Source organism: Pituophis catenifer, unplaced genomic scaffold, assembly GCF_029215685.1.
Source record: "Pituophis catenifer annectens isolate HBS135680 unplaced genomic scaffold, rPitCat1.0.hap2 SCAF_2, whole genome shotgun sequence".
In the NCBI taxonomy this organism is placed as follows: Eukaryota; Metazoa; Chordata; class Lepidosauria; order Squamata; family Colubridae; genus Pituophis; species Pituophis catenifer.
Window position 1 is genome coordinate 8,435,474 of NW_027256882.1, and position 25,754 is coordinate 8,461,227.

The 25,754-nt window shown below is 38.1% G+C and overlaps 1 protein-coding gene across 1 annotated transcript; it reads right to left on the reverse strand.

The window, feature by feature from the left end:
* Nucleotides 1-217: 217 nt before the first annotated feature.
* On the reverse strand, nt 218-25,754 carry LOC139309814 (vomeronasal type-2 receptor 26-like). Its single transcript, XM_070934017.1, has 7 exons — nt 25,660-25,754; nt 24,649-24,940; nt 8,784-8,975; nt 6,374-6,601; nt 5,752-5,878; nt 3,386-4,081; nt 218-504 (listed from the first exon to the last, which is right to left on the reverse strand). Exons 1-7 carry the CDS (start codon nt 25,752-25,754, stop codon nt 218-220), a joined length of 1,917 nt encoding a protein of 638 aa, XP_070790118.1.

Sequence of the window (25,754 nt, forward strand, 5' to 3'; positions counted from 1 at the left end):
AGCATTAGAGGCTTTAAAAAAGTTACTAGACAATCATTTGTCTCAAATGGTATAGGGTCTCCTGCTCGAGCAGGGGGTTGGACTAGAAGACCTCTAAGGTTCTTTCCAACTCTATTGTTCTATGTTCTGTGTCAAACAGAGGCAAATGAAACATATAAACCAACAACAAATCTCAATCAATAATTAACTGTCATGAGTCTAAGAAACAATTTCATTATCAGTTCCCCACTTTTATCATTAGATGCTCCTTTGTGTTTAGATCTGGTCTCAGGATAATAATGTAGCACTTGGGGAAGAAGATGCAGCCTAGCAGTCCAGCCCCGGAGGCCAAGATGAAGAAGACCTGCACAACCACCATGAACTTTCCTTTGGTGTTCAGGTAGGTGGGCAGGAAGGAGATCCAGACGCTGCAGAAGACCAGCATGCTGAAGGAGATTAGCTTGGCTTCATTGAAGGCCCCAGGCAGGTTCCTGGCCACGAAAGCCATCGTGAAGCAAACGGTAACTAGGAAACCCATGTAGCCAAGGACAACATAAAACATGGTAACAGAGCCTTAATTGCATTGAAGGATGATCTCTCCAGGCTGGGAGTGCATGTCAGAATCAGGGAATGGGGGAGAAACTCCAAACTACAGGGCAGAAATGAAAATTTGGACACCAGAACAAAAAAGGATGGTGGAGTTGGCCAAGCTTTTCCCCAACCATCTACTCAACCTGTTTCCTGGTTTCGAGGCTAGGAAGGCCAACACCACTGTGACTGTTTTGGACAACACAGAAGACACAGCTACTGAGAAGACAATGCTGAAAATTGTTTGTCGGAGAAGGCAGGTGGCTTTTCTTGGTTGCCAATGAAGAGAAATGAGGACAAAAAACCAAGCAGGAGGGAGATCAGGAGGATGAAGGAGAAGTCCCGGTTGTTGGCTTTGACAATGGGAGTTTGTAGGTATTTAAGGAATATGATTAAAACAAGGCTTGTGGTTAGGAACAAGAGGAGATAAAAGAACACAAGGATTATGCCCAGATGTTCTTCATAGACCCCTTTCCCCCTCCTGTAAGCAGGTTCAAGGTGAATCATTGCATGATTCACCTTGTACCTGCTTATAGGCAAAGACTTAAAACCACAAACCAACAATTAAATCAGTGAAGACCTGGACGGAGGAGGCAAAGTTAAAGCTAAAGTGTTAAAGTTGCACCAGCCAGAGGTGGTATTTGCCGGTTCTCTGAACTCCTCAAAATTTCTGTTACCAGTTCTCCAGAACCTGTCAGGACCTGCTGAATAGTACCCCTTCTCCAAAGCCAAACGCCCCTTTGACAGATACCTCCAGTCATTGCTCAGTTATGCTCATTGCATGGCCAACAGTGACTGAGAATTGGAATGAAAAAAAGGCCACACAGAATTAACGAGCCCAAATAAACCTTTAGGCACAGACTGTTGCCTCAAACATGCTCCTAAATGGTTCTGGTTTTTTGGCAGCAGGAAAGGATATGGGATCAAGCTCACTACAACACAACCATATGCCCTGTTATCCCTGATGACAAATCAAAAATTGTGAATCCTACTTCTGACACCAGTTTCAAAAGACAGGACCTCACTGCAGTGTTCATTAAACAATATGTTAAATATACTTATCTTGTTTTATCATAACAAATAAAAGACAAAAGAGAAAGACAAATGAACAAAAAGATACAGTACATCCAGCATCAACAACAACAAAAAGGAAAAAAAGTGACCCAAATATCAAATAAATTTAACATTAAACATATAGGGTCAACCCTGCTGGATGCTGAAAAAAATAAAAATGTGTTTTGAAGTGGTGTCTTGTCCAAAGGAACAGTGAGAAATGCCTTCAAACAAAGAAACACCCGTATCATACTCCCACACCCCAATCATAATGTAATGTGGTTTTTATAAGATTTTATGTTGTTATTTTTAAAGTTATAAGCCATCCAAACTCACATGCGTGGGGTGTCCATATGAATTTGTTTATTAAATAAATATATAACTAGGTATACATTTCAGAAAGGAGGGAAAATGATGCAAAAAAGGGGGAAATGATCCATCTGTCCATACTTATAAATAATAGCGATGAATCACCTACTGTGAAACAAGATATTCCCATTTTGGGAGGGAGGGATAATTGAGAGGAATGTAACTGTTCAAAGATGTCAGTTTGAAATAAAGGAAATGTAATAACACCTGCTCAAATTAGACAGGAGGTTGCAAGATTTGGCAAGATGAAGATAAGCAGCAGAAACCTCAACTGGGAGCAAAAGGAGAAATAGAGTTTAACCAAGAGAGGACTCTCCAAGGGCAAAACGACACGTATGCTCAAACAAGACACAACTCCATAGACAAATGGACACGTAGATTAAAAGCAAGATAGAACTCCCAAAAAAGGTAGTAGCTTTGTGAAGTGTTACTTCTCTATTTCTGGAAATGAAATGCATAAAAGATCATACTATGCTGTTGTTCAGGGTCTCAGTTCCCTAAGTGTCTGGGACCCTTTTGCTGAAGTGCTTCAATAAAAGTTTTGGGAAAGTTCCTCACTCGTATGTGGCTCTGATTGGCTTTGGCACCAGGCTGAGACATTTGGGGGCCACCAGTAGCATAATAAATCTCAGGTTGCTTCTCGCTCTCCAGTTATCGGCAAAGAAAGATGGTCTTAGATGTAGGAAAGATTTGCATCTTCCGATTCAGGGGTTGCTATAGGGACGTGATGATGAAACTTCCCACAGGTCACTATGATTTGCAAGGCCACATTCCTTATGTCTCCATTTCCCTATCAAACAGTCCCATTCATCCAGAATCTGATTTGACCCACAGTATTGTCACTCAAAGTGAGACTTGGTGTATTGTTATTGGTTTCTTTGAGAATATAGAGGAAAATAAATATGGGTAGCTTTAGAAATACGAGGAATACCTTCTCCCCATGTGCATCCTGCTCCCTTCCTTTCCATACCTGTCAATTTTCAACCAATGTTAATGCTACTATTTATTATTTTAATCTTTTATTTTCCTTTGACTTGATTATAAATTGCCTAGAGTCATCCCTAGCCAAGATGGGCAGTGTGTAAATTAAACAAACAAACATACATAGATACATTAAATTATCAAAACCCGTTAATCAAGCCTACTAAATGAAATTTTTGAAAAATAATAGATTTGTAAAAGTCATTTTTTGTATTTTATGTTGACATCAGATGCTCTTTGGTATTCAGATCTGGCCTAAAAATAATAATGTAGAATTTAGGGAAGAATATGCAGCCCAGCAGTCCAGCACTGGAGGCCAAGATGGAGAAGACCTGAACAGCCACCGTGTACTTCCCTTTGGTGCTCAGGTAGGCAGGCACAAAGGACACCCAGACACTGCAGAAGACCAGCATGCTGAAGGAGATCAGCTTGGCTTCATTGAAGGCCCCAGGGAGGTTCCTGGCCAGAAAAGCCACCGTGAAGCAAACAGCAGAGAGGAAGCCCATGTACCCAAGGGCAACATAAAACATGGTGACAGAACCTTCATGGCATTGTAGGATGATCTCTCTAGATTGGGAGTGCATGTCAGAGTCAGGGAATGGAGGAGATATTCCCAACCAAATGCTACAGATGAGAGCTTGGAGACCAGAACAAGAAAGGACAATGGAGTTGGCCAAACTCTTCCCCAACCATCTCTGCACTTTATTCCCTGGTTTGGTGGCCAAGAAGGCTAACACTACTGTGATCGTTTTGGCCAAGATTGAAGAAATGGCAATTGAGAAGACAATGCTGAAGGCTGTTTGTCGGAGAAGGCAAGTCACTCTCCTTGGCTGGCCAATGAACAGGAAGGAGGTCAAAATGGAAAGCAGGAGGGAGGCCAGGAGGATGTAGGAGAGGTCCCGGTTGTTGGCTTTGACAATTGGTGTTTCCATGAATTTAATGAAGATCCACAAGACAAAGCCTGTGGTTAAAGAGAGGAACAAGGCAATGGAAGTCAGGATAATCCCCAGATTTTCCTTATAAGAAAGATAACTTTTAATCTTGGGGATACAGTGAACTCGATAGGTGTTTGGATGTTGATCTTCTGGACATTTGGTACATTTGTCTGCATCTGAAAAGGAGGAAGAGTAGGGTTTCCCTTTTACATGTCCTTTAATAAACTGCATTGTTTGGATAAACTTGTTTTTGGTGTGAATGATTATGTGTAGGTGAAGTCAATAAATTTTTTCATTTCCCTCCAGCTGGAATATCTTAATATTCTTTGTTTTTTACTGTTACCATTTTATCAGTGAACTTGTTGAGAGGGAAGAAGGGAAGAAGGCAGTTCCACCATTTTATCTTTTCACTGCTAAATCTCTTGAAAATTGGAGCCCAGCCTTTTCTCAATGCTTTAAGGCACCAATGAGGTTCAGCCAATAGTGGAATGAAGTACATGTGAAGGATTGCTTAATGTTGCTTATGTTAGCTGAAAATGATAAACACTGATTTTGCCATGGAGAAAGAAATGTCAGGTGGAGTGGCCCTTGAACATGAGTTGGATATACATTCCTCATTTTTTTATTATCAGAAAGAGGAACATCTTCCAATAAGATCAAGAAGGAAGTTTGGCTCAACCCCAACACATGATTCCTCTCCTCTCCTCTCCTCCCCTCCCCTCTCCTCTTCCTGGGTCACGAGTTTGAAAATTGTTTTAAGAGGTGCCTCCAGCAGAAACTCTGCAATGTCAGACTCAGGAAGTATAAACCCAGGATTCACCGGAAGCAGACCCAAAAAGGCACCACCTGAACATATGGAGCAGTCAAAGGATTATGACATAAGGCTACCAACTCCCCTTCCCAGCAAGTAGAATGAAGAGCCCATCAAAGACACGCTATGAGTCTCCTCTCAACCTTGAAGCTGATCTGACCGGAGCCATCTTGGAGCTTCAGTGTTGCCACACTGGAGCTGAGGGATAGGGAGAAGGGATTAGTGATAGCTGGGGTTTGTAACCAAAATAAAATACTTTCTCTTGGGAACCAAGGACATTCTATCACCTGGCCAGAGGAAGGAGGAGTGATGTCACCAGGCAACCAGACAGTGTCCTGATTGGACCATGTCACCAATTGTTTGGGGTTTCAGGGAAACCTTTTACTTTTATTTAGGTGAAAGCTATGGGAACCTTCAGAGTTGGTTTTCTCCAGATCTGTGCCAATATGATATAACCAATAAAGCTATTCCTTGAGGAATCTTCCTGCCTCTGAGTATTACTTGCTATGGATGTATTACGTGGAACCCTGACAATTCCTTTAGTAAAGAAATACATCCTCTGATTAAAGGCAAATAGCTACAACCTGAAATTGTGGCTGCCCAAAATAGCCATGAGACATGGACACTTGCAGGAATCTGATCGATCCTCCTATAGAAATCCAATCAAAGTTCCGTCATTATATTCTGGAATCCAGAAACTCTCACTACTCAGAGCAATGAAGTAAACAGTAATTTGAAACATGGAAGATGTGTTGGGAAGATAAAGAGCAAGAAATGTCATCTCTCTCACAACACTCAACCCTCACTTATCCCACAGCTTCATCCATGATCTATATAACTGTTTGCTTCACCTATATACCAGATTAATCTCCAAGATATTTTCTTATAATTCACTATGACATAAATGTATATCTTGATCAAGACTCAAAGAGGTGAGATCCACTCTGGCCAAGCCTTCCAAAATGGATGTTCATGGAAAATCTCAGGATTTATGGTCCTCCTCAAAGTCTGTCCCTTTCTCCTGCTGTCACCCACCTTCCATGGTGGAGATGGTTCCTTCTGCACAAGGACGGCAATTGTAGCAGCAGATGGGCTTCCCTTCCTGAGCCACCTTCATGAATCCAGGAGGACAGCTTTCCACACACCTGGAAAGAGGCTGGGGCTGGCCAGCAAGAGGGGGAAAATAACCTCCATTAAATGAATTATTTTATTTCCTAAAATACATAAAAGGAAAAGTTTGGGGACCTCCAATTCAAGGTTTAGCTTTGCTAAATTTGAAGACTACAAGAAACTAAGAGCTCCTCAAATCGATGTGGTTGCTTGCTGTTTGTCTATTTACCTTCTCTTCTAATTATTCTCCCATTACAATTTTATTTTAAATTCTCAATGTACCTACTGAAAAGAAACTTGAATGGATTTTTGTTTTGACAAATCAATCACTTTGTCCCATGATATAAATCCAGCTTCCTTGCAGAAGTTTGATGAACAGTTAACTGGAATAGTTAGGGAGATTTTTCTCATAGACACCTGAACGTCTAACGGGAAGATGTTTCCTCACTGGGAGATCTGAGATGACAACCCAAGTTTGTCCCTACTCCAATTCTGCAATCGTCTTGGAATGACCTTCAGAAAAAACAGAATAAAGTCTTTTCCCCACCTTGTTCAGCATCTCCATCTTTGCAATAGCATCCTGGTTCATCATGAACTTGAAATCCAAGGATCCCACTCTTTCTAGACTCCCTAGTGTCATTATGATAGCAGAGTAATTGGGGAAAACCACCATGTTCAAAATGTCCAGGTCTGCTACCAGCTTTCTATTCTCATCCAAATATACCCCATTGATGGAATTATTATAAAACTCAGCAGTTCGAAGGAAAGAATGAAGCTGGAATGGAAGAGAAAATGGGCAATGTTATATAGACACAGAAAGTTCTTTGGTAAGACTCCTCCATCTCAGCTGGCATGAAGGATCTTGAGAGAAATGGAGTTATTCCTGTAAAGAATATAGCCTAAGCGATTCCATATTTACCCTTCATATAACCTGAGTTAACCTTAAGCTATTTAGCTGAGTAAGACACTTAAAAAGGGGAAGTATGTATGATGCTTTTTCTGAGGAAATAATCTTATAAAACAACTGGTTTACAGGTCAATCGGCAGCTGGGAAGAGAAATTTTTTTGCTGAGTTTGAGGATGACTTTGGGGACCTTTACTCTACTAGTAAGTTGTGGTTATGAAACTGTGCATTGATGTGATAAGTGATGTGATAAGACCCCAATATCTTCATGATGAAAGATTTACTTACTTACTTACTTACTTACTTACTTACTTACTTACTTATTTATTTATTTATTTATTTATTTATTTATTTATTTATTTATTTATTATTTCAATTTATATGCCGCCCTTCTCCGAAGACTCAGGGTGGTTTACAATGCACTATAGCAATCGCCTTCATTCTTTTTGTATATACCTGCTTATTAGGATTTTTGGCCCCCCGTAAGTGGTGTTTCTACAAAGTCAGCTTATTGCCCCCACAATCCAGGTCCCCAATTTACCTACCTCAGAAGGAAAGATGATCTCTGGTACCAGTTAAGGTCACCTCTTTCAATTTTACGGAACATCTTTGGAATATTTTGTGGAATATTCTTCACTCTTGTTGCTTCCAGACTTTTCCCAGCCCAACCCTTCATCTTCTCACCTGACCTTAGCCTGCTTAGCTTCTTGGCCCAAAGAGGCTTCTACTGGGAGTTTTGAGTCAGGGAAGGAAAATCAAAGGGATTCTTAGCAGAGGTGTTTTTCAGCAGGTTATGAGCATTTCTGCAGAACCGGTAGCAAAAATTTTGAGTAGTTCAGAGAACCAGTAAATACCCCTGACTGGCCCCACCCACATCTATTCTCTGCCTCCCGAATCCCAGCTGATCAGGAGGAAATGGGGATTTTGCAGTAACCTTCCCCTGGAGTGGGGTGGGAATGGAGATTTTACAGTATCCTTCCCCTGCAACACCCACCAAGCCATGCCACCAAGCCATGCCATTCCCATCAAGCCACGCCTACAGAACCGGTAGTAATAATTTTTGAATCCCACCACTGATTCTTAGCCCAAGAATAAGACGCAATCTGGGGAAACCCCAGGAAGTGAGAGGATCGGAGGTGTTAAACAGCTTAATATACACAACACACTTTTTAGTGTATGACATGGTAATGGTTCTGATTGTAAAAAAAAAAGCGTCAAAGAAGAAAGAGGTGGAAGAAAAATATTTTTACCAAGAATTTTGTAAAAAGAAATTGGAAAAGAAATGAGCAGGGTGAAATGTGTTGCAGAAAGGAGAGCGGTGGAAAATTGGAATTTAATGTAATTTTTATATTCAGAATACATTATAATTATTGTCAGGTTCTTAGAATTGTAACATAGATTCTCAGATGCGGCGGAGAGCTTTGCAATAGAAAATAAGTACCTGCCATGCCTTCATCTTTGGAGTTTTCACTTTTTTACCAGTTTTAAATGTGTTTCTGGATCTGGATAAATAAGCTGCATTTAAGGCCCTTGCCACAGCCCAGATTGTGTTGTAAATTAAATAGCTGTCCTGACTCAGGATTGGATCCATCTCCTCTTCCTTGAGAGCTTCCAGGTCTTCTCTCTGCCTGCACTGTATCCAGACTTTCACTGAAAAGGCTTCATTGGTGTAAGAACACAGGAAGGATGTCTCTACATAGTATTTCATAAAATAGTAAAGGTTCAAATGCCTACTATACTTTGCAAATTGATTTTTCTGCAGAGGAAAGGAAAATATGCTATGGATGTATTTGGCAGGAAAAGATTGTTTTGACAAATAAACAGTGAAGTCCCAGCGGATTGTGAATAGCAGGACTTTTCCTCTAGGAGGTTCCATAAGCCTTTCAAATACTAGATACACAAGCAAACCCCCTGCATTGAATGAACTCATGTCCGCACCAAAAATAAAGACATTGATCTTTCTCCAAGTGAGGAATAAATGCCACTTTATCTTTGCTTCCCGTGAAGCCAGAGAAAAGGTTTGTGATAAAACTGGGCAAATGCCATTCCTGACCAGCAGGGAAGTCATTGTCCTCATGAACTGTTGTCCATTCTCAGTGTCTGGAGCAAGGAGACCCACCAAGGTCCACCTGAAATGGAGGACCAGCTTCACCATCCCTGGGTACTGGGCTCCTTCGGCTGGGAGCATTGGGTAGAAGAAAGGATTTTCATCACTCACAATCTGGGAGTCAAAACCGTGACTGATCTGAAAAGGAAAAAAAAGTTAACTTTATTATTTTTTTTGAGAGATCATAAAAACAATATCCAGCCCAAATGGAGGAATTGTTCAACTCCTGGTCATTCTGTTTACATTGCCTCTCTTCTCACTTCAATAGCAAAACAAAATAGATGACACGACAGTGGTGGGGCTCGTTAATAAGAACAATGAGTCTGCTTATAGAAAGGAAGTACAAGGGATGACATTGTGGTGTAAAGAAAATAATCTTATACTTAATACCAAAAAAATTAAAGAATTATAATTGACTTCAGGAGGAAGAGAGATGTACAATTACTATTGTACATAAATGGTGAGGAGGTGGAGAGGGTTGGTAGTTTTAAATTTCTGGGCATTTATATCTCAGAGAACCTCTCATGGACTATGAATGTTGACATGCTTGTGAAGAAGGCACAGAAGAGGCTGTACTTGCTGTTTGAGGAAGTTGCACAACATTCTCAGAGACTGGGGAGGGGCAGGGCTGGTGTCACGATGAGACGGTAGGAAGTTTCGGTGCTCCGGAATTACCACCGATATCTCCACTGCTGGATGGTCTAAACTGGACCTCACTGTCCTGTAGAGACAGTGATAGAGGAGGGCACATCCTGCTGATCCCAGGGACACCGCAAAGTCTCTGTTTGATCCAGGAGAAGCTCTTTTTTTCCGGCGCTGAAGAGGCAGCCATTAATCTGCTGAAGTCGGGACAACTCCAAACAGAAGAGAATGAGTGAAAGTGTTATGATCTGGTGATAGACTTTTTAAATTTGGACTTCAAGAACACCCTGAAGTGCAAAGGCAACTAGAATTGAAGTTTGAAGTAATTTAGCGGTGGAATTGAGCTTGAATTTAAGTTAATTTTCCTAAAATATAAACTATTCTTATGTGTGGATGCCTGTGATAAGTTTCATTTTAAATTGGACTGGACTGGATTGTAAAGGAGGTTCGCTTTTTTATTTGTTTGAATACTAAACCCTTGATGCATTTTGAGTTTATAAATTTTGGAACCAGATTTGCTATTTCTTTCTTTCTTTCTTTCTTTCTTTCTTTCTTTCTTTCTTTCTTTCTTTCTTTCTTTCTTTCTTTCTTTGGTTGATTTTTATTTTTGAACTTTATTATATATTGGATTCATTGTTAATTGGAAATAGAACAAAGAGAAGTGGAAAAAATAAGAAACATTGCCATCTAGTGGACTGAAACATTGTATCCTTTTTTGTTTCCTTTTTTAACTGGGGGAAAAAGTAAATAAAAAAGTAGCAACTGTGTTATTTTTCAAAGTCAATGTACCAGCCTACAGATAAAATTTAAAAGAGCATCAAAGAGTGTTTACAGGATTGTTTATACAGGAGCCCTGTTGGAAAAAAATATTGCTGAAAGGTGATTAAAACTGAAAAGAGGAAGATAACAGCAACTCTGGAAAAGAGCTGTTAAATTAAGTGAGATACAAGAAAGAGATTTTGAATGTTACACAGTTGTGGACTTTTAAATTAGACAGAAAGCTTTCCCCTTTCTATTTCTACTTCTTCACTTCTCAAATATTTTTATTTTTAAATTGTTGGAAGAAGCTGTGGGTGTGTTGCAAGGTCAGAACACAGCTTCTAAACTAGATAAGAGCCTGAAGATGACAGGGTTGTGAGCCTGTCGAAATGTTACTATAAAGAAAAAGTTTTAAGGTACTGGTAGGATTTTAGCTAAGGTTTTAAAGGTCCTTGCAGACTGCTCTGTAAGGATTTTTAGAAGATTTTAAGCTGGAATTTTAACCAGAATTTTAAACTTTTAAACTAACTTATTTAACATGACGCGGGAAAACACCTGAGATTTCAATTTTTTTGCATACACACACCCGCAAAAACTTAAGAAGACATATATATGTATGTATGTATGTATATCATGTCTCCCTCTTCTTTTTTCTCCTTTCGTTCTTCCACAACACGTGTTTACTCAATTGGATTAAGGCATACAAGAGCCTGAAGAAATTACTTTTTTTTCTCAACACTTTTTTCCTTTTTAACCTTTTTTTCTTTTTTCTTTTTACAGTCTTTTTCTTTTTCCTCTATTGATTGGAGATTGTTATTTAAATTTGTTTTTGGCTAATTGGATGCATGATGGGATTAGGGCACACAAGAGCTTGAATATTGGTTTTTTTTTTTCTTTCCTTTTGGTTTTTCCTTGTTTTTTCTGATTCCCTGCCATTTATAAAAACGGATTAGGGTTGAGAAGAACCTGAAGACACTTTATCCTACTGTTTTGATTTGGGTTACCTATAAAAATGAGTAAAAAGGCAGCAATTATTAGCTCTGCAGGATTGGCCCCCTCTTCATCACCTGCGGGAGGACAACAATCAATACAGGCAATGTTGCAGAAGGAAAAGGAGAAAGTATGTGAGAAAGAAAAAGATGCGACAATGCAGATGATCTTATAAGGAATACAAGACATAAACTTAAAAATAGAGAAAACAGATGAAAAGTGGAGAATATACAACAGATGATGAAGAAATATGAGGACAGACTTGAAAAAATTGAAGAAAAAGAGGAACAAAGAGATAAAAAAAATGAGAGACATGGACAACAGATTAGAAGAAGTTGAACATGATAAAAGTGGCTTAGGATGGGAAATGGACAAATCAGAATTTTACTTAAGATTTCAAAATGTGGAAGAAGAAAAAGGAGAAAATTTGGTGGAGAAAATGATAGAAATTCTTGCAGGAGCTCTAGAAATTCCTAAAGAAAAAAATACTGGATGGTGTTGATGAGATGTACCGAGTATATACTAGATATGCAATGAGAAATAAACTACTAAGAGAAGTCCATATAAGATTTAAAGTCAATTAAAACACAAATACTGCAGATTGCAAAAAAGAAAGCACTGCAATATAAGGGTAAGGAAATTATGGTGCTGAAGCAAATACCGAGAAGAGTAAGAGAGTTGAGAAGAGAATATCAATTTCTGACAAAAATATTGCTCCAGAAAGAAGTGAATTACAGATGGCTGACAACAGAAGGCTTGGTGTTTACATGGCAAATGCAAAGATTTAAAATAGATTCAATTAACAAAGTTAAACCATTTTATGCGGAATATTTAAGAGAAAAAGACGTTGAGCCAAGAAGGGAAGAAACATTGCTCCAATTGCAAGAAGAGGATCTAGTGATGATGGAAAAGGAGGAAGTTGCACTAGAAGGTTCAGTAGGAGGTGCCATAGAATATAAAGAACAGTGTGAATTGAGATCCACTAGATCAGTAAAGCCCATATACAAAGTATAAACATGGAGGAGAAATAATTAATTCAATTAATATAAATGGACTCAATATAGCAACTAAAAGAAGAAACGTATTCCATAAATTGGAGAAATTGAAAATGGACATAATTTGTTTACAAGAAGTGCATATTAAAAAACAACATGAATTACTATTGGTAAAGCCTAACTAGGGAAATTATTTGCTTCATTGCCACAATGTAAGAAAAGAGGAGTGGTTTTGTATATCAAAGACACAATACCAGCGGAGAAAATTTATGAAGACGGAGAAGGATGAATTCTGATGGTGGAAATGATAGAGAACAATAGAAAAATACTGTTAATAGCAATACATGCTCCAAGCGACAACCAAGAAGATTTTTACAGAAAATTACACATGAAATTAATAGAGTTGGACTATGATAATATTTGTATGATGGGAGATTTTAATGGAATAGTAGATGAGAAAATGGACTATAATACACAAAAGATAACAAAACAAAGTAGAAGAACTTTGCCAAAATCCTTTTTCAAGATGATAGAGGAAATAAACTTAAAAGATATATGGAGAGAAAGAAATGCAAAAAATAGACAATACACTTTTTATTCTAACAGACATTTATCATGGTCTAGAATAGATATGATATGGATGGCAATGGATTTGACAGAAAAGAGGACACATCAATACAGAAACTGTGGGACACTATGAAAGCTTATGCCAGAGGCCTGATTATTGACTATACAAGAAAAAGAAATATTAAGAAAAGACAAGCATATAAAATGTTAGAGGATGATTATAAGAAATTTGAAATAGAATTACAGAATTTTCCACTAAAAAAAGACATTAAAATGAAAATGGATGCAACTAAACATAAAATGGGATTAATAGAGAAAGAAGACGTCCCGATATAGTCAGTTGACGCCATCACTGACTATTGGGGGCGAATCATTGGCCCCCACAGAGAGGGCTCGCAACTTGGGCGTCCTCCTGGATTCACGGCTGTCTTTAGAAGAGCACTTGACGGCCGTGACCGGGAGGATTTTTCATCAGGTTTGTCTGATTTGCCAGTTGCGTCCCTTTCTGGATTGGGACTCGTTACGCACGGTCACTCATGCCCTTGTCACCTCCCACCTGGACTATTGCAACGCTCTCTACATGGGGCTCCCCTTGAGGAGCACCCGGAGGCTCCAACTGGCGCAGAGTGCGGCTGTGCGAGTGGTAATGGGAGCGACATGGCGTTCCCATGTAACACCCCTCCTGCGCGAGCTGCAATGGCTCCCGGTGGTCTTCCGGGTGCGCTTCAAGGTTCTGGTTACCACCTTTAAAGCGCTCCATGGCTTAGGACCCGGGTACTTGCGGGACCGCCTACTACAACCAATAGCCTCCCACCGGCCGGTACGCTCCCATAGAGAGGGGTGCCGTCAGCCAAACAATGCCGACTGGTGGCCCCCAGGGGGAGAGCCTTCTCTGTGGGGGCACCTACTATCTGGAACGAGCTCCCCCCAGAGATACGGAGGATCCCGGATCTGCGCACCTTCCGCCGCGCCTTAAAGACCTTACTATTTCACCAGGCCGGCCTGGCCTAATATCCCCCCTCTTTTATAAAAGATTTTTAAAATTTTAAATATCTTTTAGTATTTTATATATTCAATTTTAAATTGGTTTTAAAAGTTTGGGGTTTTAAATTTGTCGGGGCAAAAATTATTTAATTTGATTTTATTCTATTTTTAAATTTTGTATTGTATGTGTTTTTATTGTTTGGCTGTGCACCGCCCTGAGTCCTTCGGGAGTAGGGCGGTATAGAAATCTAATAAAATGAAATGAAAATGAAATGAAAGATCTAGCACAAAAATTCAGGAATGCTAAACAGAAATATTTTGAAGATGCTAATAAACCAGGCAGATGGCTAGCATATAAATTGAAAAAAGAGAGGGACTCAAGGAAAATATCACAGCTAATAGATGAATAAGGACAAATTAGATTTGGAAATGAGGAGAAGAAAAATATTGTACAAGACTATTATAAAAAACTATATAAAAAAGACAAGATAGAAGAGGAAAGTATTAAACAATATTTACAAAAGGCAAATTTACCCCAGGTTCCAAAAGACATTGAGATGATGTTAGAAGGAAATATAATGATGATGGAATTGACTGAAGCAATCAAAAAACAAAAGACTGGGAAGGCACCAGGCCCAGATGGATTGCTGGCGGAATATTATAAGACCTTACAGGAATCATTGAGTCTCCCACTATTAGAAGTTATGAATGAAGTAATGTCAAAGAAGGAAATACCCAACTCATGGTTAGAAGCATATATTACACTTATTCCAAAAGAGGATACTGATCTACAACAAGTTAAGAACTACAGGCCTATATCTCTGCTAAATTCAGATTATAAAATATTTGCTACAATACTAGCAGAAAGACTTAAAAGATATTTAAATAATTTTATACATTCGGATCAAAAAGAATTCCTGCCAAAAAGGCAGATTAGGGACAATTTGAGGATAATTCTGGGCACTTTGTAATATTATGAGGCACATCCAGAAAAGCAAATGGCTTTGATGTTTTTAGATGCACAGAAAGCCTTCGACAATGTGAACTGGCAATTTATGATATTACAATTGAAACAGATGGGCTTTGGAGATAAATTTATTCAAGCCATAGAAGCTATATATCATAAGCAAATAGCAAAAGTAATGATAAATGGAGAATTGACAGAATTTATTGAAATACAAAAAGGGATGAGACAAGGTTGCCCATTGTCACCACTGTTGTTTGTGTTAACATTAGAAGTACTAAACAGGGGGACTTCCGGTTGGCAATTTGTGGTGACAGGGTGACAGGAGAGCGATCTCTGCTCTCCTGCCCCATTTTTCACCATGTTTTGGGAGACCCTGAGGGGCATAAAGCCCAGAGAGCTTGGCGAATGAGAGAGGGAGTCAGGCAAGCGGGAAATTGCGGAGCAAGCACTTCTCACTTGACCGGACACCTTTGTTGATCCTAACATGGGTGCATCTGTCATTTAATGGCGGACCCGAGGCCACGATAAACCAGCAAAGAGACAGGAAGCAAAGAAGAAGATCGGAGGAGACAGTGTGAGATGAGGGATTTTTAACTGCCCTGACCACTGTAGAGATTGTAGAGACTCAGATCGGGAAGAGAACGAGGTCAATCGCATCAGATGAAAGGACTCACAGAAAGGAACTGAGTGGCGACTGGAAGGAAGGAGACAGATTGAAAAAGCGGAGAACTGACAGGTCACCATGGTAGAATAAGAAGAGCTCTTTATAGGTGTTATGGCACAAAGAGAAAGACCAGCGGGACGCTGTAAGTAGCAATAAAGTGGGAAGGGAAAAAAATGTTGCTGTCAAGAAGAGACTCAATGGAATGTCAGACAGAACCTTTAGGCGGTAATTGAAGAGGAAGGAAGCAGGAAGTGCAGCCATTGCAAGGAACTGATGGAGAAAGAAACAGAAGGGAGACTAATGGATCAATGAATTAAAAGAACTGCGATATGAGAAATACATCTGGAAAAAACATTTTATGTGGACTTGTAACTAACTTGGATAAAGCTGAGAAATTGACTTTTTAGAGTGGAGAAGAAGATTGAGGTTAAGAGGACTTTGAAAGTTTAAACATTGGTGACTTTCACTAACAAAGCACAGTAAAAGAACGTTGGATCTAGCCTTTAAAGACAAAGCATTTCATTTCTACTTTGATATCCCTTGGTGACCTCTATCCCCCCTCCTTTCCCTTTTCTCTTTCCCTTTTTTTGGTTGATAGAGTAATATTTAATTATTATCCAGTAAATAAGTAGAAATACATTTGTGATATGTTAGTAGTTGATTGTTAACCAATTAGAAATCAGATAGTAGCAAATTAAGATCAATTGTATATTTTAATGAATTGAATTAACTAGATATATTAATTAACTATACTTATAACTAAACTATATTTATATCTTTATTTATTTATACCACAGTTATATATATTTATAACTATAAGCAAATTGATTAATTATTATTGACTGATATTTGGATTGTCTAGCACGATATTAAAAAGTGCAACAACGATAGCCAAGGGAAGCAAGTAGAACAGGTAATACCAGTGGATGTTAATCTGGAGAAACATTGACAGGATAGTGAGAGACCAAAAAAAAAAAAAAAAATCCTGAAAGATATGACAAGTCTTGCTTCAACAGTATTGAAAACAGGAAAGAAGACAACCTCTAATCCTACAATCACCATGACTTCTCCTGCAACCCAAAAATCAACAGAAGGATTATCTAAAGCAGAAAAATCTGTGGTTATTCCGACAATGCAAGCTATGCAATCCACCCTGACATTAATCCAAGAAACAATGATGAAAATGCAAGAGAAAATGTCTAACAATCACGCTGAATTGAAGACAGATATACAAGCTCTAGATTGCAAGATGAACGAGATACAAGAATTGATCCATGATAACGAACCAAAGATAAAGAAAGTGGAAACAAGGGTGGAACAGAATGAGAAAAAGTTCTAGAGAATTAGAGGACTCAATCATCCAACTAGAGATGGATTGGACGGCTTTCTACTTGCGTTTTCAAAATATAACGGAAGACAAAGAGGAAGATCTGGGGCAAGTGATGGCAGAGATGATAGCAGAAGCCCTGGAACAAGATAAGCAGCAAATAATAAGGGAGCTGAATGAAGTTTACAGAGTGCAGACCAATTACGCTAGAAGGAACACACTGCCAAGGGAGGTCCACATCAGGTTTGCTAGGAAGAAAGTCAGAGACATACTGTATAATATTACAAGGGAGGAACCGATGATATATAAGGGGAAGGAAGTAACAACGTTGAAACAAGTTCCTAGAAGGGTTAGGGAACTAAGAAGGGACTATTGATTTCTAGCCATGCAATTAACCAAGAGAAATATTTTATTTAGATGGATTCTGCCAGAAGGCATGATAATTACATGGCTAGGGAAGAAAATTACTAAGATTGACAGCTTAGTAACCGTGCAAGACTTTTTTGATTAGCTAGTGGGAATGGAGGAAGAGCAGAGCAGTAAAGAAGACACTGAAGCAGCAGCTCAAGAAGAGGAAATATATTCCCAACGGGAACCCAAGGAAGGATCTCTGGAAAAGAAAGAATTAGAAGAAAAAGAAAGCAAAGACACAAAAGAAAAGAAACCAAGAACCCAAAGAGTTACGAGCAAATAAATACTAAAGTTGCCCAGGAGAATAGTATATAGAAGATTGGAAATTAATATCAATTAATGTTAACAGATTGAATGAGAGTAGAAAAAGAAAACAAATATTTACAAAACTAGTCAAACAAAATGTCGATATTATATGCCTTCAAGAAGTCCACATATGTAAGCAGGATGAAAGATACTTAGAATATAATAAATTAGGGAAAGCCTTCACTTCACTAGCGGAAAAAAAAAGAGGGGGGTAGTAATATACATTAAGGGAGGGATAATTGCTGGAAAAAATATGCCGATTCAAAAGGGAGGACGTTAATGATTGAGATAAAAAGAGGCAATTTATCAATATTATTGGTAGCTATATACGCCCCAAATAAAAATCAGGGAAATTATTATAAAAAACTTCATGAACAAATAAGTAAAATGGAACATAGCAAAATTTGTATTGTGGGTGATTTTAATGGGATTGTAGACCATGACAAAGACTATAGGAGTGGCAAGGGGGGGGGAAGGGGGGATGCCCTACCCAAACTGTTTTTTGACTTAGTGGAGGAAATGAACTTAATAGATATTTGGCGGACCCTACACCCAAATGAGAGACAATTTACCTTTTACTCGAACCTGCAAATATCCTGGTCCAGAATAGACATGATGTGGGTCACCAAACAATTGGGATTAGAAATCAATACTGCAGAAATCACACCTAATACATGGGCAAACCACAACCCCCTAGAAATTAGGTGGAGGGTCTCACAGAGGAAAAAAAGGAGGAGGTGGAGATTAAATACACAACTCCTGAGAGATAAAGATTACATAGATAAAATTAGGGGAGAACTAAAACTATTCTTCAAAGAAAATGAAAATCAAGAAACATCCCAAGTTAATGTATGGGACACAATGAAGGCATATTTAAGAGGGATAATGATATCATATAATGCATATAAGAACAAAAAAAAATGGAAGGTGCAAGATACCCTCCAGGAAGAATTGGGGAAAGTGGAAAAGGAGATGCAGCAAAATCCGGGAGACAAAGTGACGAAAGAGAATTGGATAACGTTAAGACATAAATTGAACATATTAGAGCAGGAGGAATTGGCTTACAAAATTCAATCAAAGCAATACTACTTTGAAAATGCCAACAAACCGGGCAGATGGTTGTCGTATAAATTAAAGAAAGAAAACAAGAGACGGAATATCCACCAATTGGAAGATAAGAAGGGAGAATAAAGAAGAAGTCAAGCTCGAAATTGCTTGTGAATACTACACAGAACTCTATAAAGAGGAAGAAGTTTCCAGAGAAAGTATTGTCCAGTACCTCTCAGAAGATGAACTTGTATTGATAGGAGAAGAGGAAAGGGAAATGTTAAATAGAGAGGTTACGATGGAAGAATTAAAGAGGGCAACTTCCAGACTAAAAAATAACAAATCACCAGGTCCAGACGGTCTCCCAGGAGAATTATACAAAAAATTGGAAGATATATTATTACCCAAATTATTGGAGATTTATAACGAAGCCCTACTGGATGCCAAAATACCTGATTTGTGGAGGGAAGCGTACATCACATTACTACCAAAAGAAGGTACCGACCCAAAACAAATAAAAAATTATAGGCCAATTTCACTTTTAAATTCGGATTATAAAATTTTCATGAGTATAGTGGCGGAAAGATTGAAAACAATATTAAATGCCCTAATACACACAGATCAGAACGGCTTCCTCCCCGGCAGACAAATAAGAAACAACTTAAGAATAGTCATTGACACTCTAGAATACTACGAGGCCCACCCTGAAAAGCAAATGGCCCTAGTCTTTTTAGATGCCCAAAAAGCATTCGATAATTTAAATTGGGATTTTATGATTGAACAAATTAAAATAATGAAATTTGGAATGAATTTTGAGAAAATGATAAAAACAATCTATAATAAACAAAGGGCAAATATAATATTAAATGGAGATATGACTAAACCATTCCAGATAAAGAAGGAGGTAAGACAATGTTGTGGCCCCGCCCTCTGAGCCTATCCCATCGGAGGAAGAAAGCTCCGAGCATGAGGAAGAGGAGTCAGCCAGGCCTCCCTCTCCAGGCCCCTCCCCTCTGGCACTGTCTCAGGTGCTGGCCAAGGGAGAGGAGATTAGCAGGGAGACAGGTGTCTCGGATGAGAGTGAAGGAGAGACATCATTCCTGGACGCACGCCTCCGAAGGCGTGATAAACGATTGCAGCAGCTCAGGAGGCATGCTAGGGATTAGAACTGAGTCACTGGACCACACCCCAGAGACTATATAATAGAGGGTGGTGGCCAGTGATCCCTGTGATGAACAAAAATAAACCTTGGATAGTCACTAAAGCCTCGTCCGAAACTGCTGAGAGGAATATTTATTTTTGTTGGACTCTTATACACTGAGTATATTATCTTTCTGTTCTGTGGAAATAAAAGCACTTGGCAGATGGTGTGTATATTGCTGCCAAGTTGGAGATAAAGACCTGGGTGTGTTCCAAGTGCTTCCTTAACCCTCGGCTGGCTGTGTTTGTGTGTGTGTGTGGACGGGGACAGATCAGACAAGGATGCCCCCTATCACCATTATTATTTATTATGGCCTTAGAAGTATTGTTAAGCAGGATTAGAAAAAACAACGAAATAAAAGGGCTGAAGATTAGGAACAAGGAATATAAGATGCAGGCATTCACCGATGACATAGTGTTGATTGTGGAAGAGCCATTGAAATCTGGCAAAATAATCTTGGATGAATTAGGCAGGTATGGGGAGATGTCTGGATTTAAGTTGAACAAAGAAAAAACAAAGACGTTGGTAAAGAATTTGACAGAGAGACAAAAGGAAGAAGTAGAGAAGATAATGGACTTACAAATTGTCAAAAAAATCAAATACTTAGGAATATGGATAACGTCAAGATGTTCAGCCCTGAAAGAGGATAATTATATACCCCTGATTAGGAAAATCAAATAAGATTTAGAAAGATGGGGGAACCTACAATTATGACTCCTAGGCCGGATAGCCTCAATAAAGATGAACATCCTGCCTAAATTATTATAGCTATTCCAAACTATGCTGATAAATTTAGATAATTTTTTTTTTGCAGAATTGAACAAAATTACTAGGAAATTTGTTTGGGGAGGGAAAAAACCCAGAATTTCGCTAAAATCGTTACAGGACAATAGAAGCCTGAGAAATCTACCATAAAACAGCCAATTTAGTTTGGATAAAGGAATGGATCACTTTAGAAAACAAAAGAATTTTGACTCTAGAAGGGCACGATCTACAGAGACGCTGGCACGCGTATTTATGGGACAAGGAAAAGAGGAGAAAATCATACTTCCACAGACACAGGCTACGGGATACGCTATTATAAACGTGGAAGGAAATTGGGCTAAAACAACACATGAAGATTCCAAACTGGCTTTCAGTAATGGAAGCCATGATATATCCCAATGCCCTAGGCAATAGATAAAACGTACAGGTACAAGGATATTTTAGATAGTTGCGGAAATCTCAAAACAAATGAATCATTCAAAGAACAGGGCATCTACATTGACTGGTGGCCCATATCTACAGATCAAATCTAGGTATCAAAAAGATAAGGAGGAATTTGGTATAGAGATGGGATTAAACAGATTTGACAAATTATTGATGGGCACAGAAAATAAAATACTATCCAAATTATACAATTACTTATTAGAATATGACAGAACCGAGGAGGTGGTAAAGAAACAAATGATTGTATGGGCAAAAAACTTAGGGCATAATATAAATTTGGCTGATTGGGAAATAATAGGAACTATAAATTGACAAGAGTGGTAACATTTAAATAAAATCAGTATAAAATGCTGTACAGATGGCATTTAGCCACCTCAAGATTAGCCAAAATTTATCCAAATTTGAGACCAAATTGTTGGAAATGTGACCACCAATAGGGTACTTTCTTTCATATGTGGTGGACATGCCCCGAAGTGATCAAATATTGGAAAAAGATTCAAATTTGGATCTAGGAAGTAATCGAAGAAAATATAGATTTGGCACCTGAAACCTTTCTCCTGGGAGTTCTAAAGAGGACATATGAGAAGAGAAAGAGATAGTTAATTATACACATTATCACGGCAGCCAGAATAACATATGCACAGTATTGGAAAGAAAAAGGAATACCACCGGAAGAGCATTTAATTTGGAAAATTTTAGAATGCGCTGAAATGTGTAAATTAACATATGAGATTGATGAGAAAGAGGAATCAGAATATTATATGGTGTGGGGACTATGGTACAAATGGTTGGAAGATAGAATAAAGAAAGGAAAAGGAACAACTTAGATACCTAAATAAGGGAGTAAAATATGAGATATAATAAGTTAAGAATGTATTCAATCTGTATTTATATTAACACTGTCTAACCGATAGTTCATGTATTGCATTACTATGCAACTTAATAAAAAAAAAATAGAAGTACTAAACAGAAACATTAGAGAAGAAAAAGAAATAAAAGGAATGAACATTCAAAATCAGGAATATAAATTGGAAGCATTTGCGGATGACCTGGTGTTTATTTTGGAAGATCCATTTCAGTCAATAAATAAACTGATAGACAAAATAAGAGATTTTGGGAAGGTGGCAGGCTTGAAAATAAATAAAGATAAAACGAAGATCTTGACAAAAAATATGCTAAAAAAACAAAAAGAAGAATTGGTGGACGTATCAAGGATGCAGGTCACGAACAAGGTTAAGTATTTGGGGATACATTTGACAGCAAGATGTGCTTAAGGAGAATAACTATAATAAGCTTAAACAACAGATAGCAACAGACTTGGCAAAATGGGAGAATTTGCAATTATCATTGATAGGGAGGATATCAACTATTAAAATGAATATATATATACTCTTATAGTTATTCCAGACAATTCCAATCAAGTTGGGAAAAGAATATTTTGAAGATTTAAATAAAATTGTGTTAAAATATATATGGCAGGGCAAAAAGGCAAGGATAAAATTAAAACTGCTACAAGATGTTAGATCAAGAGGAGGTTTTGGTCTGCCGGATTGGGAATGATATTATCAAGCTTGTAATTTGATGTAGATAAAAGAATGGATAATGTTAAGAAATATTAGATTGTTGACTTTAGAAGGACATGATTTGTTGTTGGGCTTGCATGCTTTTATATGGTATAAAAGTACAAAAACACAGGGTTATTTTAGAAGACATATGATACGAGAATCTTTGTTATTAAATTGGGAGAAGATCAAAAAATGCCATTATTTAAAAATTCCAGTCTGGCTATCTTCTATTGAAGCAGCCTCAAACTCAATAACATTTAGAAAGGAACAAATTATTAGATATGGTGAATTATTGAATGAAAAGGGTGAACTTAAATTGAAGCAAGAATTAGAAGAACAAGAGATTGAAATGGATTGGTTTTCATATATGCAAATACAGTCTAGGCACGATGAAGATTCTAAAAGTGAAGGTTTTTACAGTAATTTGACAAATTTAGATAAAATTTTAACAGGTTCTGATGACTATGTAATTAAAAAACTGTATGGTTATTTATTAGAAATAAAATTGGAAGAAGAACAAGTTAAGGAAACAATGATTGCATGGGGGAAAAGTTTTGGTCATGGGATTGATTTAGAGAAATGGGAAAAACTGTGGTCACAGAATTACAAAATGACAATGTCAACAGCATATAAGGAGAACTTGTATAAAATGTTTTACAGGTGGCATTTACCCCTGGCGAGAATTGCCAGAATGTTCAAGAACAAATCGGAGAAGTGTTGGAAGTGTCATCCGACTCCGGGTTCATACTACCATATGTGGTGGACATGTGCAGAAGCCAAAACATATTGGACTAAAATCCATACATGGCTGGAAAAAATGATAAAGAAACATATTGATTTTAAACCAGAGATATTTTTATTAGGGATTTTACCAGAAACATACAATAGAGAATTGAGATATTTAATTATGAATGTTTTAATGGCAGCTAGAATTGTATTTGCTAAAAACTGGAAAGGAGAGAAGATACCTACTGATGATGATGTTATTAAGAAAATTTTGGAATGTGCTGAAATGAGTAAATTGACATTTGAAATTAGGGAACAGGAAGATAAACATTATTATTTGAGATGGGGTTTATTTTATCAATGGCTAGACAACAAAGCATGGAAATGAAATATGAAATGGATAAAATGATAAAACATATAAAGAGGGCTTTTTTTTTCCCATGGGAGATAAACTATTGTTAAATAATTGGTAAATGAGAATAATAATGTAATAATTCATCAAATAAGAAAATGTTGGATAGGGGATTAAGCACAAAAGATTTGTAACTGATCAATACACTTTCTGTAATTGTAATGGATGATAGTTGTTTTATGTTTTAAGTTTTAAGTTTGTTTTAAAATAAAAAATTTTGAACCAAAAACAAAACATTCTCAGAGACTCTTCCCATTCTACTTAAAATCGTTTTGGACTGTTGCCTTCTGGCAGAAGATACAGAACAATTAAAACTCAGACCACACATTTTCCGAATAGTTTTTATCCCAGAGCTATAATTGCACTCAACGATGAACTAAAGGGCCACCATCAGTGAGTTGTTGGACAGCATTACTTGGTCTGCTGTGTGGATGCTTGGGTGGTTTAGGGGTGGAGAATTGTGGTGGGTGGGAGTGTGTCTGGGGATTGTTATGTGTGTTGGACCTGGTCTTTGGGTGTTAAGTGAATTTCGTTCTATGGGTATACTGTGTATATACGTACAATGACAATAAACTTTATAAATATAAATATAAAAGCACTTAGACTTATATTCTGCTTCACAGTGCTTTTACAGCCCTCTCTAAGAGGTTTAGAGAGTCAGCATATTGCACCCAACCATCTGGGTCCTCATTTTACCCACCTCGGAAGGATGGAAGGCTGAGTCAACCTTGGGCTGGTGAGATTAGAACTGCCAAATTGCAATCAATAGCAGTCAGCAGAAATAGCCTTCTAACCCCTGAGCCACTGCAGCTCTTCAGTGAAGCATTTGGCTATTGCAAATCACCAGCAGAGATGCATAGTCTGCATTATGATTGCACCTGAGAGAGGATTGTCTGCTGGGATCCCTCTCTACCATTTGATAGAACCTTCATCCTTACTTCATACAATTCCTATAATAGAACTTTGCTCTTCATTTAGAAGAGAGGATGTCTGGCTGTAAGTTGCATGTCTAAAAATGGTCTTCCCAACAAAGACACACCTGTGGGATTTTGTAGGTTCCCAACATGGTTGAAATCTGGATGGAGATGTCAGTACCAGCCGCTTCGAGAACAGCCACGGTGTTTCTCTGCCTTCCACAGCTGTAGTTGGGAACATTGGCCTCCCCCTCCGAAAGCAGGTCCAGTAAAGCTTCCGAGGTCATTTGTGGTGTGAAATAATTGTCATAGACGTTGTATCCCAGGGTGACATTGGACAAAATCTTGGGATTCTTGTTGATGGCTTGGATTGCGAAAAGGAAGGATAGCATTTTCCAGTACTCTGTTTCTGGTGTCCTGAAAGTATGAATGTATCAGGACATAATCAGTAGAAGCAGCATTTTATTTAACTGGTAAATTTAACAATTGTATTTTTAATCCACCTATGGCTCAGAGGTTTGGAGTCATTTTAAAATCCCCACCCCCACCCAAAAAAATCTCATCTATCGAATAGAACTGGGATACGTTCCATTTTTCTTTTATTTTTGGATACCGAATGCATATTATTTCTGAGTTAGTCTACTAATTATTAGCTTTCCCAAATTCTTTTTTAAATGTATATTTATAAAGAAGTATTTAAGAAAATGAAATATTAATCAAAAGAAAAAGGGAATGAAAAAATAGAGAAAGTAAGAAAAAGTCCAAGAAATTAAAAAAAGAAAAAGAAAAAACCTGATTCCCCACCTTCTTTTCAACACATAATTTTTCATTTCTGCAAATTCTACATTTTTGACAATCTAATCCTCCACTGTGAGGATTCCATGATTCTTCCAACATTGAGCATATAAGAATCTTGCCACATTTACCCTATATTAACCCTATGAATGTACCATATTTTTTGTACTATAAAATGCACTTTTCCCTTCCAAAAAAGTGGGTGGAAATGTCTGTGTGTCTCATAGAGCAAATGTTGCTGAAGCCTCACCCACTCACTGGCCCACACACTTTGGCCTCTGCCTCCCAGCAATTTGCCTCCTTGCAGCAAACAGAAAACAGCCTAATCAGCTTCAGCATACCCTGATTCAGCACGAGCAGCTGACTGGCTGTTGGATCGGCCTCCTGGAATACTGCCGATCAGCTGTTCCAGGTTGTGGAGATCACCACTGCCCAT